The sequence below is a fragment of the Danio rerio genome, chromosome 6 (assembly GCF_052040795.2).
Source record: "Danio rerio strain M-AB ecotype USA chromosome 6, GRCz13ab, whole genome shotgun sequence".
NCBI classification, from domain to species: domain Eukaryota; kingdom Metazoa; phylum Chordata; class Actinopteri; order Cypriniformes; family Danionidae; genus Danio; species Danio rerio.
Window position 1 is genome coordinate 51,095,033 of NC_141026.1, and position 17,158 is coordinate 51,112,190.

Genomic DNA, 17,158 nt, shown 5'->3' on the forward strand with positions numbered 1-17,158 from the left:
GCAAAACCTATGCTTATTGGTTGTGATATAGCGAGTTTGAACCAATCTGGGCATGGAGGAGGGACAATGCATCAATGTATCATGTCTGATTTGTTCGGAGACACAGTGACGAGCGTTTCTTTGTCAAATCAGCGTTGTCAAATGTTAATGACGTAACCGCACTGATTCCGGAGCCTCTGAAAGTCCGCGAATGTTATGTGATACATCACTGGAAAGCTGAGATTCTCTTCTTTATGCCAATCTTTGAATTGTATGAATCGGATCAGCGGATCAAAAGTTATTAAACATTTAAGAGCAATACTTATTTTTAGCCGCGGGCGGCTGTCTCGATCTTTAAGGGTTAAAACCGTTGATATGCAATTGTTCATGGTATGATAATCGTGCACGTTCAAATCGTGGTAAACCGTCATACCGGTATATTGTTACAACCCTAGATTGCGACAAGCATTTGATGTATTTTCTTTCGTAGCGAACATAGTTGTGCATGAAAATAAACGTTGACAGTGTCAGTATACCTACTCTCGCCTATATAATGTTGATTTTACCAACGAATTAAATGGTCTCATAATGTTGTCAATGACAGATTGCAAGCTAAGGCCTATATCTCAAACATAATTCAACATCAAAATAATTATTAGTAGAATAAAATTATTTCTAGAAACCAGTAGACCTACACATAGTATTGATGTTTTACCATGTTTGAGAAAAAAACAACAATAATAATTGCCGACTCATATTAACCTTTATCTTACATCTACAGAATCGTGAGAAAATCGTGATCTTTATTTTAAGCAAAAAAAAATTCTAATTTTAGCCAGAATCGTGCAGCTCTAATGTGAAGTAAATTTCAGTAAGCTAAAATGACATAAAGCGGTTGTCAGAGTAATTGGCGGTTCATTCTGCTGTGGCGACCCCTGTTTAAAATAAGAGGGAAAGTAAGTGAGTTTGTAGTATAGTAAGTAGTTCTAAAAAGCTCCATCTTATTCTGACATTAGCCTTTGAACAGCAGTGATTTACCTTGAACCACATGGCCAAATGAGAAAAAGCTCTTTCTGAGCATTTATGTAATGTTTCTCACAGATGTCAAAGAGATTAACAACTGTAAACAATTGTTGCGCTCAGGGAAAAGGATTTGACCCTTAGGAAACTCTGTGCGCGTGTGTGCGTGCGTGCGTGTGCGTGTATGTGTGTGTGTGTACGCTTGTATTTGGGGAACAAATGTCCCTATAAATGCTCCGGTTTCCCCCACAGTCCAAAGACATGTGGTACAGGTGAATTGGGTAGGCTAAATTGTCCGTAGTGTATGAGTGTGTGTGTGAATGTGTGTGTGGATGTTTCCCAGAGATGGGTTGTGGCTGGAAGGCATCTGCTGCGTAAAAACTTGCTGGATAAGTTGGCGGTTCATTCAGCCTGCAACCCCCAAAATAACAGTGCTAGTGACTCACGACCCACACATTCCTCAGAGGTGGTCATAAAAATACTAAAAATTTTATGTTGCTGTTTTTTTTGAATAACTATGTACTACTATTTTAGACTTATGGGGGTTATAAATAGAACATGGCAATTCTAATAGTTTAATGAGGCCCTGTTTACACTAATACTTTTTAGTTTTAAAGAACATAACTTTTGCTACGGTTTCACCTTCCATCCAAACATATCAGAGTGTGTGTGGTCATGTGATGTGCGTTTTCAGCTGTGTAGTGTAGATCTGTTCAGAAATGTTAGCTGGAACAGCAGTGTGGACGTCGATCGTTTTCGTTCTAAAATGCTGTTTTAAAATGAATGCGTATTAGTGTAAACGGGGCTTAAAATGTATTTAACTTTTGGAAATCATCACGCGACCCCCGGTCATTAGCCCCTTTCACACAGTGCTACCGGTAAATATCCGGAAAATTTCCGGAAGACTTCACTAGTAGTTCCATAATTTATACGGAATAAACTATTCAAACATCCATTCCAAAATACCGGTATATTCTGACATCATTAACCAGAAATGACCTATAAACGGCTGCGCTTGTATTTCTAAACATAGAAGGGGTCGGCCTTTTCCTGATGGTTTCACTTTTATTTAAAGTCTTAACATTCATGCAGCTGCTTTGTCCCAGAGACAAATTCAATGTGACATTACAAATTCTGAGGATGGAAAATATATACATATACAATGAATGTAAGCCTGCTAACTGTAAGTGGTTCAAAAGATAGAATATGTAAACTTTGTATATATAATTAAATAATAATAATTAAAAGCCTGCGTGCAGGGCATTTATTTTGAGGGCGAGAAAAATGGGCATTTCAGCACCTCCTACATGTGTATAATGATTTTAAGTCATTTATCCATTGTTGTGCCCTAAATTTAAAAAAAAAGAAAATCGAGCCCAAAATCTTGTTTTGTTTAGTTTTGAAGAAACGCAAAAATGGCTGTTTTCTTCATTTATTCCATTTAAAACTGGTAAAAAATTTTACAAAACACACATGGACCGAACACTTTCAGCTGTCGAGATGTTCATAATGTGTGTGTGCTGACGCTCACCGGCTCCTTCACATGCACACGTGTCAAGCAGAGCTTGAAGGTAAACAAGCAGCAGTTTATCATAAGCATTTTATCGATATTTTTTTACACAGTTGGCATTAAGAAAGAAATTAGAAACGTTATCTGACTAACATCTAGCAGCTAAATGTTTCTGGAAAAATATTCAAGGGCTTTTATTTTCATGAACCGGACGGATGTAGATGCATCTGAGTGCTCTGATTGGCTGGAGTAGACATCTTATGTTACGCATTCTAGAAGTCTTTCCGGCAATTTTTCTTCTGCGTTTACGCAGGGCAGCATTTTGGGAAATTACCAGTAATGTTACAACTTCTCTTTCAGGGAAATTCCCAGAACGAATTTATCGGTACTTTCAAAAAAGGGTCTGTTCACACATACTTTGGTAACCACTGGTGTAGGGGTAGGGTTGGGATATATGTACTGTTGTGCAAAATCAAAATTATTAGTCCTCCTGTGAATTTTTTTTTTTTTTTTTTTTCAAATATTTGCCAGAGAGCAAGGAATTTTCACATTATTTCCTATATTTTTTTCTTCTGGAGAAAGTCTGACTTGTTTTTAATTTTTTTTAAACATTTAAAGCTCAATACAATTCACCCTCGTAAGCAATATTTCTTTTTTCTGAATATCTACAGAACAAACTATTATGTTTATAAATGCGTTGAAAAAATCTTTCTGTTAAACAGATAACAAAATATAGAGGGGGCTAATAATTCTGGAGGGCTAATAACTCTGACTTCCACTGTATATGAAACAGTCTGTACAGGATAAAAACCATTACGTCTGTGGGAAATCCTCATAAAGATGGCTGTAGTGTGTGTGTGTGCGTATGTGTGTATGTGTGATTGTTTGTCTACGTGTCTTGTCTCATGCACAGTTGCAAACGTTTATCCTAATTGTCAGTTATTATTTTTCCTTTTTTTTTCTCCCTAACCTTATTGAAGGATGTGTAGCATCAATCAGACCTAATTATAAATGAGAAGTATAGCACGTGCCGCAGGAAGTATATCACCGCCAATGGCTATTGCTATATAATGGCTGTTTGTTGACATTGGACACATTGACACAATCCCCACGCTATATATGCTATCTCAAGGACCCCACATTGTAACCTGTATCCTCTAAAGGAGACCCCATCTGAGTCCTGAATGGGTGGATAAACAATGAACAAAGAGGAGGAGAGCAGGGACACAAGTGGGCATGGTGGCAGACACGAAGGAGCCAATGAAAATCTTTCTAGAATTCTCTATGGACTTTGGGAGCCAATAAGAGCTGGCTTGAACTCAGTTGAACACACTTTGACTAGACGGACCATATCACAGGCCTTTATAGAAGTTTCAGCTGTTCATTTTGTTCACTCTCTGTTTTTCATTATAGGATTATTCACATAACTAGAAACTTGCTTTGACCCAGACTGGTCTCTTAAAATGCAGCTCGCCGCCACTCTGGAATAGAAGAGTACTTTGGACTGTTTTATGCAGAGAATTTATAGACTGTACCAGAAAGGTAGGAGCGCTTTCTGTGTGGAATGTGTGACTCTAAGCTTGAATGCGCTAAAACGTCTAGTCTGATGGCGTGTCAAGGACCCGTTTTACCTGTAAAGTGATTCATTTCATTCTCACTTCTTTTTAAAACATACAGCACTTCAGTTGAAAAGAAGGATATGCTCTGCAAACATAATCAAACTGTCAGATTCAAAGTGAACAGTGCGGTGATGGAATAATGGCCGAATCAAAATACTGTCAGTTTGGTGTGGTATGCTGAAAGATCTGATATGAATTCGGTTAATTGTGCAACATTTACAGTAGTCTGGCAATGCCGTGTGATGATCACGAATACTCCTGTCTGATTGGTCTGTTATTCTGCATTTTGATATTTTTGTTATAGATAATGGGTTTGGAAAGAAATTTATGTTAAATTTGTGTTTAATGTTTATTTTGTGTAATGTTAATTTTGTTTAATTTTAATGCTCATTTTTATTACCTTCAAAAATCATGTTTTATTAATCAGGTTGGCATTAAATCACAGTTTATATCACAGTTTTCACTGTTATGTTGCATAACTGATTGATAATAATATGACAAAAATGCTTTTGAGCAGCATATCAGCTTATTAAAATACATTTTTAGAAGTTTCAGATTAAATTCAGCTTTGTAATCATATAAATAAACTTAAACCAATGTTTGTATTATTTTCATATTGTAAATGTAGTATGAATTGTTCGTATGTTACAATTTTAATATTTCATAAAATAAATACAGACTTGTTAAGCATAAGTCTTCTTTCAAAAACATTGCAAAAACACAAACAATCACAAACTATTTCTCATATTTTCTCAAATTTCTCTCAATTTTTTAATCACATAAACATAAAATGTTTGTATTATTATTATTTTGTTAACAGTATAAATTGTGTTTGTATGTCATGATTTTAATATTTAAAAGAAATTATTTTGATATTTCACTGTATTTTTTTATAAAAATTAAATGCTTGTTTAGTGCAAGTCAAAAAAATACAAAAATATAACCAATCACAAGCTATTTCTTCCTCAATTTTTTAATGGTTGTTTTTTTTATATAAGAAGCCTTGCATATAATCAAAAAATGACATATTGTTCAATTCGTTCAAACTACTTATTTAAAATGAACTCAGCTCAATCTTGAAGGATTTTTGGGACAACTTAATTGTTTTATGTTCAATCCACTTAAATTTGTAAAAACTAATAACTTAACTTAATTCCTTTAAATTGCCCAAACACAAATCAATTGTGTAGAGCTCAGCATTTTTTTACTGTTTATTTATTTATTTATTTATTTATTTATTTATTTATTTATTTATTTATTTATTTGGTTGTTTGTTTAATTACTTTTTACTTAGTTTGTTTATTTATTTAGCAAAAATCTATGCTTTTTGACACATTTTTAATCAATATTTATTGGAATAAATGTTTAACCAATTAAAATTATTTAAAACAGCTTGCTGCTAAACCTTAAATGCATCGAATTTATTGTGTGGGCAATAAATAATGCACTACAGAATGTTACGTTTACACCACAAACTACAAGTAATTGCAACAGCTTTTTACAGCGTAATACTCACTACTCTTGAGTGCTTTTAAAGTCTACTTATTACTCATACTTTGAGTAATATTTACAACTCTACTTGCACTACATTTTTAGGCAAGTAATGATACTTTTCCTTGAGTATGATCTTTTTCGTACTCTTTCCGCCACTGGTAAATACAATACATTCAGTTAAATAGACATTCACTTCGTTTTTTAAGTGTAAAACGAGATGAACGACTGTGTAACCACTGGCCACCTGCTGAACCGTCAGGACTCAAAAACTCCATTGAAAATACATGAAAATAGTAGGGGGAAATGTAATTTAAAGCAGTGCCTTTAATCTGATCTGAGACCCTCTTTATATTGTATATCTATCAGGCAGTGAAGATCACTGATTTTTAAAGAAATCAGATCTTAAACGTGGCAGTTTTGTAATGGAAAGAGAGTTCACCGGAAGTGCTGAAGCTGGCTGGCTGAAAAATAAAAGTCTATGTGCATATAACCCATTGTTTTTGTTCAATCTACTTCAGTTGTGTTAATTTAACAGATTTGTGCTGGGATGAGTGAATTGTGTAGAACCTTGCATTTTTTACAGTGAAATGCATTCAAAATACATATCTTGAACATATGCAGGCAAAAAAAAACTCTAGCTAGGCTTGGTTTTGGTAAAATGTTAATAATAGGCAAGGCAAGGCAAGTTTATTTATATAGCACATTTCATACACAGTGGCAATTCAAAGTGCTTTACATAAACAGGAATAAAAAAAGACAAGTTTAGGAACATAAAATGCAGACAATAAAAATTATTAAAAACAGATAAAAACAAATTAAAATGAGTTAAAATAGGTTATAAAAGAATGAAAAAGAAAACGAAAAACATAAGTGCGATCTGTCGGACGCAGCACAGTGCTCATTCAGTAAAGGCACAGCTAAACATATGTGTTTTCAGTCTTGATTTGAATGTGCCTAATGTTGGAGCACATCTGATCATTTCTGGAAGCTGATTCCAGCAGTGAGGAGCATAGTGGCTGAAGGCAGATTCACCCTGCTTTGACTGAACTCTTGGAACTTCTAGTTTATATGATCCTAGAGATCTGAGTGATCTGTTAGGTTTGTATTCAGTCAGCATATCTGTAATGTATTGAGGTCCTTGGCCATTTAGTGATTTTAGACCAGTATTAAAACTTTAAAATCTATTCTGAATGTACATTGACATTTACAAGTCTGTGATCATATATGTGCATTGTGTGTATTTATTAGGGGCCAAGCACCGTAGGTGCGTAGGCACCTATTGCTTTCGTTAGTGTTCTTATTAGGGGCCAAGCACCGTAGGTGCGTAGGCACCTATTGCTTTCGTTAGTGTTCTTATTATTATTATTATTATTATTATTATTATTATTATTCTTCTTCTTCTTCCGTTTCTTCCGCCGGATTTGAATGGCAGCCCATATAGGCGTATGCGGGAAAGTTGTATAATTTGGCACAATGATAGAGGCCAGTATTAACATTAATCAGACCAAACATGAAGTCTCAAAATCAAACTCTCTAGCGCCACCACTTGTCCAAACTTTCACGTATGTTTATCATCATAACTTTTGAACCGAATGGGCTACAATCAAAATTCTTTTTTCCTCTGATTCCTTGGCTCAGTCCGATTCAAACCCACCCTATGACGTCATTTTCCGTCATGAATTTTTTCGCGCTATTTTAAATTTTTCGAAAAACCTATTTGATCGAACTCGTCCTAGGCCGTGTCTCCGATTTTCACCAAAATTGAATCACATGATCTACAGACCATGCCAACCAAAAGTTATGGAATTCAAGTTGATTAGACCAACCGTTTTTGTTTAACTTGCGAACTAATTTAACGAAGAACTTGCGAAAATGGACTTGAGGCGATATCTCTGTAATGCATTCACCGATTCACACCAAACTTGGTGTGTGTTATGACAACTAGGGTCTAAGGTTAATTGCGGAGTTTCGGCACACTGCCCCCTAGTGGTCCGGAGATACAAAAAACTTGCTTTTTGGCTTATAACATCTCAACCTTTTGTCCGAAACTCATAAAACTGGTCTCATTACATCCGGCAGAGTATGTCAAGTCGAATGATGTCTGATTTTCACAGGTCAGCCATTTTGGGCGTCGCCCATTTCGATTTTTGGCCAAAAATGCTATATTTTACCAACATATTCACATATCATTACAAAACATGGTAAGCATCTGGCACAATGATAGAGGACAGTATTAACATTAATCATACCAAATATGAAGTCTCAAAATCAAACTCTCTAGCGCCACCACTTGTCCAAATGTTCATGTATGTTTATCATGATAACTTTTGAACCAAATGGGCTACAATCAAAATTCTTTTTCCCACTGATTCCTTGGATCAGTCCGATTCAAACGCACCCTATGACGTCATTTTCCGTCATGAATTTTTTCGCGTTATTTTAAATTATTCGAAAAACCTATTTGATCGAACTCGTCCTAGGCCGTTTCTCCAATTATCACCCAAATTGAATCACATGATCTACAGACCATGCCAACCAAAAGTTATGGAATTCAAGTTGATTTGACCAACCGTTTTCGTTTAACTTGCAATCAAATTTAACGTAGAACTTGCAAAAATGGACTTGAGACGATATCTCCGTAACGCATTCACCAATTCACACCAAACTTGGTGTGTGTTATGACAACTAGGGTCTAAGGTTAAATGCGGAGTTTCGGCGCACTGCCCTCTAGTGGTCCGGAGATACTAAAAACTTGCTTTTTGGCTTATAACGTCTCAACCTTTCGTCCGAAACTCATGAAACTGGTCTCATTACATCCGGCAGAGCATGCCGAGTCGAATGATGTCTGATTTTCACAGGTCAGCCATTTTGGGCGTCGCCCATTTCGATTTTTGGCCAAAAATGCAATATTTTACCAACACATTCACATATCATTACAAAACATGGTATGCATCTTCAACCCCATGCCCTGAAAGTACTCAAAAACGTCTGGAGCAGCGCCACCTTATGGCCAATAGTGCTTGGCCCCTTAATTGCTGCTTGCAGCTATATTTATTATTATTATTATTATTATTATTCTTCTTCTTCTTCTTCTTCTTCCGTTTCTTCCGCCGGATTTGAATGGCAGCCCATATAGGCGTATGCGGGAAAGTTGTATAATTTGGCACAATGATAGAGGCCAGTATTAACATTAATCAGGCCAATTATGAAGTCTCAAAATCAAACTCTCTAGCGCCACCACTTGTCCAAACTTTCACGTATGTTTATCATCATAACTTTTGAACCGAATGGGCTACAATCAAAATTCTTTTTTCCTCTGATTTCTTGGCTCAGTCCAATTCAAACGCACCCTATGACGTCATTTTCCGTCATGACTTTTTTTGCGCTATTTTAAATTTTTCGCAAAACCTATTTGATCGAACTCGTCCTAGGCCGTGTCTCCGATTTTCACTAAAATTTAATCACATGATCTACAGACCATGCCAACCAAAAGTTATGGAATTCAAGTTGATTAGACCAACCGTTTTCGTTTAACTTGCGAACTAATTTAACGTAGAACTTGCAAAAATGGACTTGAGGCGATATCTCTGTAACGCATTCACCGATTCACACCAAACTTGGTGTGTGTTATGACAACTAGGGTCTAAGGTTAATTGCGGAGTTTCGGCGCACTGCCCCCTAGTGGTCCGGAGATACTAAAAACTTGCTTTTTGGCTTATAACGTCTCAACCTTTCGTCCGAAACTCATGAAACTGGTCTCATTACATTCGGCAGAGCATGCCGAGTCGAATGATGTCTGATTTTCACAGGTCAGCCATTTTGGGCGTCGCCCATTTTGATTTTTGGCCAAAAATGCTATATTTTACCAACACATTCACATATCATTACAAAACATGGTATGCATCTTCAACCCCATGCCCTGAAAGTACTCAAAAACGTCTGGAGCAGCGCCACCTTATGGCCAATAGTGCTTGGCCCCTTAATTGCTGCTTGCAGCTATATTTAGGGGCCAAGCACCGTAGGTGCGTAGGCACCTATTGCTTTCGTTAGTGTTCTTATTATTATTATTATTATTATTATTATTATTATTATTCTTCTTCTTCTTCCGTTTCTTCCGCCGGATTTGAATGGCAGCCCATATAGGCGTATGCGGGAAAGTTGTATAATTTGGCACAATGATAGAGGCCAGTATTAACATTAATCAGGCCAATTATGAAGTCTCAAAATCAAACTCTCTAGCGCCACCACTTGTCCAAACTTTCACGTATGTTTATCATCATAACTTTTGAACCGAATGGGCTACAATCAAAATTCTTTTTTCCTCTGATTCCTTGGCTCAGTCCAATTCAAACGCACCCTATGACGTCATTTTCCGTCATGACTTTTTTCGCGCTATTTTAAATTTTTCGCAAAACCTATTTGATCGAACTCGTCCTAGGCCGTGTCTCCGATTTTCACCAAAATTTAATCACATGATCTACAGACCATGCCAACCAAAAGTTATGGAATTCAAGTTGATTAGACCAACCGTTTTCGTTTAACTTGCGAACTAATTTAACAAAGAACTTGCGAAAATGGACTTGAGGCGATATCTCTGTAACGCATTCAGCGATTCACACCAAACTTGGTGTGTGTTATGACAACTAGGGTCTAAGGTTAATTGCGGAGTTTCGGCGCACTGCCCCCTAGTGGTCCGGAGATACTAAAAACTTGCTTTTTGGCTTATAACGGCTTAACCTTTCGTCCGAAACTCATGAAACTGGTCTCATTACATCCGGCAGAGCATGCCGAGTCGAATGATGTCTGATTTTCACAGGTCAGCCATTTTGGGCGTCGCCCATTTCGATTTTTGGCCAAAAATGCTATATTTTACCAACACATTCACATATCATTACAAAACATGGTATGCATCTTCAACCCCATGCCCTGGAAGTACTCAAAAACGTCTGGAGCAGCGCCACCTTATGGCCAATAGTGCTTGGCCCCTTAATTGCTGCTTGCAGCTATATTTAGGGGCCAAGCACCGTAGGTGCGTAGGCACCTATTGCTTTCGTTAGTGTTCTTATTATTAGGGGCCAAGCACCGTAGGTGCGTAGGCACCTATTGCTTTCGTTAGTGTTCTTATTATTATTATTATTATTATTATTATTATTAGGGGCCAAGCACCGTAGGTGCGTAGGCACCTATTGCTTTCGTTAGTGTTCTTATTAGGGGCCAAGCACCGTAGGTGCGTAGGCACCTATTGCTTTCGTTAGTGTTCTTATTATTATTATTATTATTATTATTATTATTATTCTTCTTCTTCCGTTTCTTCCGCCGGATTTGAATGGCAGCCCATATAGGCGTATGCGGGAAAGTTGTATAATTTGGCACAATGATAGAGGCCAGTATTAACATTAATCAGGCCAATTATGAAGTCTAAAAATCAAACTCTCTAGCGCCACCACTTGTCCAAACTTTCACGTATGTTTATCATCATAACTTTTGAACCGAATAGGCTACAATCAAAATTCTTTTTTCTTCAGATTCCTTGGCTCAGTCCGATTCAAACGCACCCTATGACGTCATTTTCCGTCATGACTTTTTTCGCGCTATTTTAAATTTTTTGAAAAACCTATTTGATCGAACTCGTCCTAGGCCGTGTCTCCGATTTTCACCAAAATTGAATCACATGATCTACAGACCATGCCAACCAAAAGTTATGGAATTCAAGTTGATTAGACCAACCGTTTTCGTTTAACTTACGAACTAATTTAATGTAGAACTTGCGAAAATGGACTTGAGGCGATATCTCTGTAATGCATTCACCGATTCACACCAAACTTGGTGTGTGTTATGACAACTAGGGTCTGAGGTTAATTGCGGAGTTTCGGCGCACTGCCCCCTAGTGGTCCGGAGATGCTAAAAACTTGTTTTTTGGCTTACAACGTCTCAACCTTTCGTCCGAAACTCATGAAACTGGTCTCATTACATCCGGCAGAGCATGCCGAGTCGAATGATGTCTGATTTTCACAGGTCAGCCATTTTGGGCGTCGCCCATTTCGATTTTTGGCCAAAAATGCTATATCTTACCAACACATTCACATATCATTACAAAACATGGTATGCATCTTCAACCCCATGCCCTGAAAGTACTCAAAAACGTCTGGAGCAGCGCCACCTTATGGCCAATAGTGCTTGGCCCCTTAATTGCTGCTTGCAGCTATATTTATTATTATTATTATTATTCTTCTTCTTCTTCTTCCGTTTCTTCCGCCGGATTTGAATGGCAGCCCATATAGGCGTATGCGGGAAAATTGTATAATTTGGCACAATGATAGAGGCCAGTATTAACATTAATCAGGCCAATTATGAAGTCTCAAAATCAAACTCTCTAGCGCCACCACTTGTCCAAACTTTCACGTATGTTTATCATCATAACTTTTGAACCGAATGGGCTACAATCAAAATTCTTTTGTCCTCTGATTCCTTGGCTCAGTCCAATTCAAACGCACCCTATGACGTCATTTTCCGTCATGACTTTTTTCGCGCTATTTTAAATTTTTCGAAAAACCTATTTGATCGAACTCGTCCTAGGCCGTGTCTCCGATTTTCACCAAAATTGAATCACATGATCTACAGACCATGCCAACCAAAAGTTATGGAATTCAAGTTGATTAGACCAACCGTTTTCGTTTAACTTGCGAACTAATTTACCGTAGAACTTGCGAAAATGGACTTGAGGCGATATCTCTGTAACGCATTCATCGATTCACACCAAACTTGGTGTGTGTTATGACAACTAGGGTCTAAGGTTAATTGCGGAGTTTCGGCGCACTGCCCCCTAGTGGTCCGGAGATACAAAAAACTTGCTTTTTGGCTTATAACGTCTCAACCTTTCGTCCGAAACTCATGAAACTGGTCTCATTACATTCGGCAGAGCATGCCGAGTCGAATGATGTCTGATTTTCACAGGTCAGCCATTTTGGGCGTCGCCCATTTCGATTTTTGGCCAAAAATGCTATATTTTACCAACACATTCACATATCATTACAAAACATGGTATGCATCTTCAACCCCATGCCCTGAAAGTACTCAAAAACGTCTGGAGCAGCGCCACCTTATGGCCAATAGTGCTTGGCCCCTTAATTGCTGCTTGCAGCTATATTTATTAATAAATGTTCTTTTAATTTTCTTAATTTCCTGAAAAGGAGTGGGTGTGGACATGAAAGGTTTCCATCAGACACATATGGAAGAAAATATGCAGTCATTATCACAAAATGAACCTCTTTAGGATGATGGAAGAACCTCCTTGCTTAGGGGTCCTGATCGGCTTGTCTGGGTTCGTTTTGTGATAATGACTGCACATTGTTGTTTTAATGAGAAAGTTTCTCTTAAAAAATGATCCAGCGGCTAGTAAGAAGGCATCCTGATGTCTCATGCAGTCTGGGCTGGCAAAACAAATCTAAGAGCTCATGAAGAGAGGCTTAAATGCCAACGGAGGGAATAACCTGATATTGGTATAAGGTGCTTCCCTCCAACATAAACCTCTGATCCTCCTGAAATAATGTAAGTCACATTTCCATTTTGGAGGGCATGTTCGCTTTAAAAGCCTCCTGCTGTGGCTTTGCAAATGTTCAATGCATTCAGGTCAGCTGTCAGCCTTTAATATGTAGAGGCTTTCACAAGTCTTTATGTTCCATCTACATCTACAAACGGTTTTTGTACTACATATATGCATAAAGATTTCTTAAAGCTGTTGGTTGATATGCATGTTTATTGGAAGTTTTAGGTTTAGCTTTAGAGTGCAGAAAGTCTTGTATTTCCTGCCTGTGAATCAAGGTTTTAGAGTTGCTGTACTGTAGCATGCTATTGCTCAAAGTTAGTGTTATGGATTCGAACAAACCTCCAACCCTTGTAAACCTCAGTGCACACGCTGCTTTGGACATGAATTATACCTCAAATGATGCTGTTGAGGCGCTTTAATATTTCTCACCCGCTGGATAAAGAATACCATAAGAATTGTGCTGGATGAGTGACCTGTGTATCTGGAGGCCAGAATATTGTAAAGGCTTGGCAAACATAAAGCAAACTCACAACACTAGTCAGAACACCTTAGCAACAGCAACTCCTGGCAACCATTCACAATGCCTGAGCATGGTAGCTTTGAGCCTGCACCTGCAAACATTATTAATATCTAAAAAATGGATGTGTTCGTTAGGCTTGTAAAGAATTTTGGAAGCTGAAAACTCTCAATGTGAATTAACAGTAATATATAGGGAATTATTTGGTAATGTAGTACAAATGAAATCAAAACTAACTATATGATTTTGTTAGCTCACATTGCTAGTTGCCATTTGCAACAATTCATCTGTCCATGTCATTAAGAAATGTTTGCCCTTCTAATCTAAAATTGAATCCTGAAAAGGCACATCCTGTTTGTTTTCAATGAAATTGTCAGATAAAGTATGTCTGAGGTATTGGGGGTGGCTAGCATACACTGACCGGCCACTTTATTAGGTACACCTTACTAAAAACAGGTTGGACCCCCTTTTGCTTTCAGAACCCCTCGTGGCATACATTCAACAAGGTACTGGAAGTATTTCTCAGAGATTTTGGTTCATATTGACATGATAGCATCACGCTGTTGACATGGCGTGTTATCCTGCTGGAAGTAGCCATCAGAAGTTGGTTATACTGTAGTCAAAAAAGGATGGACATGGTCAGCAACAATAGTCAGGTAGGCTGTGGCGTTGACACAATACTTGATTGGTACTAAAGGGCCCAAAGTGTGCCAAGAAAGTATCATCCACACCATTACACCACTACCATCAGCCTGAACTGTTGATGATACAATGCAGGATGGATCCATGTTTTAGGTTGACACCAAATTCTGACCCTACCATCTAAATGTTGCAGCAGAAATCAAGACTCATCAGACCAGGCAATGTTTTTCCAGTGTTCTATTGTCTAATGGTGTAGTGGTCTTCTGCTGCTGTAGCCCATCCGCCTCAAGGTTAGACGTGTGTTTCAATCAGCTCAATCCAGTCTGGCCATTCTCCTCTGACCTCTGGTATCAACAAGACATTTGCACCCACAGAAATGCTGGTCACTGGATATTTTCTATTTTTTTGGACCATTCTCTGTAAACCCTAGAGATGGCTGTGTGTGAAAATCGTGATAGTTCAGTAGTTTCTGAAATACTTAGACCAGCCTGTCTGGCACCAACAACCACGCCATGTTCAAAGTCACTTAAATCACCTTTCTTCCCCATGATTGGCTGATTAGACATTTGTGTTAATGAGCAGTTGGACAGGTGTACCTAATAAAGTGGCCGGTGAGTGTACTCAGCCACGCCCCTCCAACTGTCAGTTTTGACAACAAACAGAAATGGTGTAGAGGAGGCGTCTGTTAGGTTGTAATAACTCTTCTGAGACCCTTTTCCCCATCTTTATGAATTAAATGCCTACTTTACTGCATTCAATCAGCTCGCAGTAGAAAAAACAAGCCACGCCCACTGTTGTCTCATTTAATATTCAGTTTCTCAAGAAAATGCATCACAATTTAAAAAAAAACTTCCAGTTCTTGCGGACTTTAAAGGGAATAAACTGGAAATTTACAAAAATGCAGATTAGCCAATAACGGAATAAGGTTATATATATTAATTAAATAAATCTAGCAAGATAATCTTTGTTAAAGCAACCACATTTAATCCAATTTCAGTTAAATTTCTACCCTGCTCATTTATCAATTACATGCACTCATGCAGGGGGAGGTGGGATTCTCAATCCATATACATAGCCTTATATTGTAGCCAGCCAGCCAGTAAATCAGAAATGCCAACTGTAAGAAAGCACTATTTCATTGACAATTTATGAGCTCAAGCTGTGCTCTTCTATTTTCTGCTAGCCAGTTCTTATGGAGAAGGCTGGAGTGATGATGCTAATAATTTAGTTTTGAATTACAGCAATAAATTAGTTTTTCAAACATATATTTAAATAGAAAAAAGTTATTTTAATTTGTGATAATATATCACTATATTACAGTTTTACTGTATTTATAATCAAATAAATGCACCCTTATAATACTAAGTATTTTTAAAAGAAATCTTACTGCCACCAAATATGGCAGTGTACTGTATGTTCTCTTGTTTGACATTATTCAAATATGCAAGTAATCATTTTTCCCCCTATTTCTTCACAGAGTGTGTGGTTTGTAAACACCTGGAGCCATGGCACCTGCTGTTGGAGGTCCTGTTGGCTACACTCCTCCTGAGGGTGGCTGGGGCTGGGCTGTAGTGCTTGGTGCCTTCATATCTATCGGTTTCTCCTACGCCTTCCCAAAGTCCATTACTGTATTTTTCAAGGAAATTGAAGTGATCTTCAATGCCACCAGCAGTCAAGTGTCCTGGATCTCTTCTATCATGCTCGCTGTCATGTATGGAGGAGGTAAGAAGTGTTTTACTGCCTTTTCCCCTTAAAAGGACTACATTTAGATTTCAGAAACCTTTTTTTTTGTGACCATTAAGTGAACTGCAGGGAGCGTCTTATTTCTTGTGCTCGGCCTATAATGTGCTAGAGGCTAAGGCCCATAGCCTGCTATGAGGTCACAGGTATTTTTCTATACTCTAAGCAAAATGTGAAGTTCTATGAATGAAAAACCCTGTTGCTCACATCAACTGTTTAGTGATGTTTAATAATTATACTTACAGCTTTAGTAAAATAATTTGGGCATTAATAAAGTGGAAAGTAGAAATTTGGGGTTAGCAATTTTGTGTGTACTTGTTTTGTACATTTTGGGATTGCTTTTGTATGTTTTTCGTAGCAAAATCTGGCTACACTATATCAACAGGACTTAAACTGACAGGCTGTGAAAAGAACCACTAATAGTTTAATTTAGAGCAGACCACATTTAGTATGAAAAACGCATGGATCATCATGGATTTTTGATCATCATGAATTTTAGCATCACTTCTACTGTAAATGGTAGCATGTAACATGGGGCTTAGCAGGCTGGCCAGTTAAGTTTTTGGCTGCGTCAGAAACCGCCTACTACTCAGTAGGTTCTATATTTGAATTTAAACGTACTACTCAGCCGTTAGAAAAATATGTTCTATACAGTATGAATGTGAGCAGTATGAATGGAATTCGGATGTACTACATCCACCATTTTGTCATAGTCATGTGACCTACCTGCGTCAGTTGCGTCCCTTCACTTCCATTCATGAATTCTTCATTCATGCGGCGCATCATGGGATAGTGCAGCGTGCATAGGATGCACACTCCAGAATCTCGCCGGAAGTGTTAAGTCATCCGGGTACTTCTCGCATACTGATTTTTGAATTCTATGAATTCGTACATTTTACTCGGCTCGCATACTGATTTTAGCATACTATATAGTATGGAAGTATGCAATTTCAGATGCAGCGCCAGTTTAGTTTGCACCAATCTTGGGTTTTAGGTACCATGAAGGCAGCTTAACTTTAATCACTCGTTGTTATGATTTTATAGAGATACTGACATGAGCTCCCTTTATAGTACCTAAAACCCAGAATTGG

The 17,158-nt window shown here is 37.8% G+C and overlaps 1 protein-coding gene across 13 annotated transcripts in view; it reads left to right on the top strand.

Moving 5' to 3' along the window:
• slc16a1a (solute carrier family 16 member 1a) overlaps positions 1-17,158 on the top strand; it is a 79,144-nt gene that overhangs the window by 42,995 nt on the left and 18,991 nt on the right. For 12 of the 13 annotated variants that reach the window (XM_087254829.1, XM_087254824.1, XM_087254819.1 and 9 more), the window contains one exon: positions 15,805-16,049. In XM_087254829.1, the coding sequence (XP_087110955.1) occupies positions 15,833-16,049 (217 nt within the window). In that variant the 5' untranslated portion in view covers positions 15,805-15,832. 13 annotated transcript variants of the gene reach the window in all.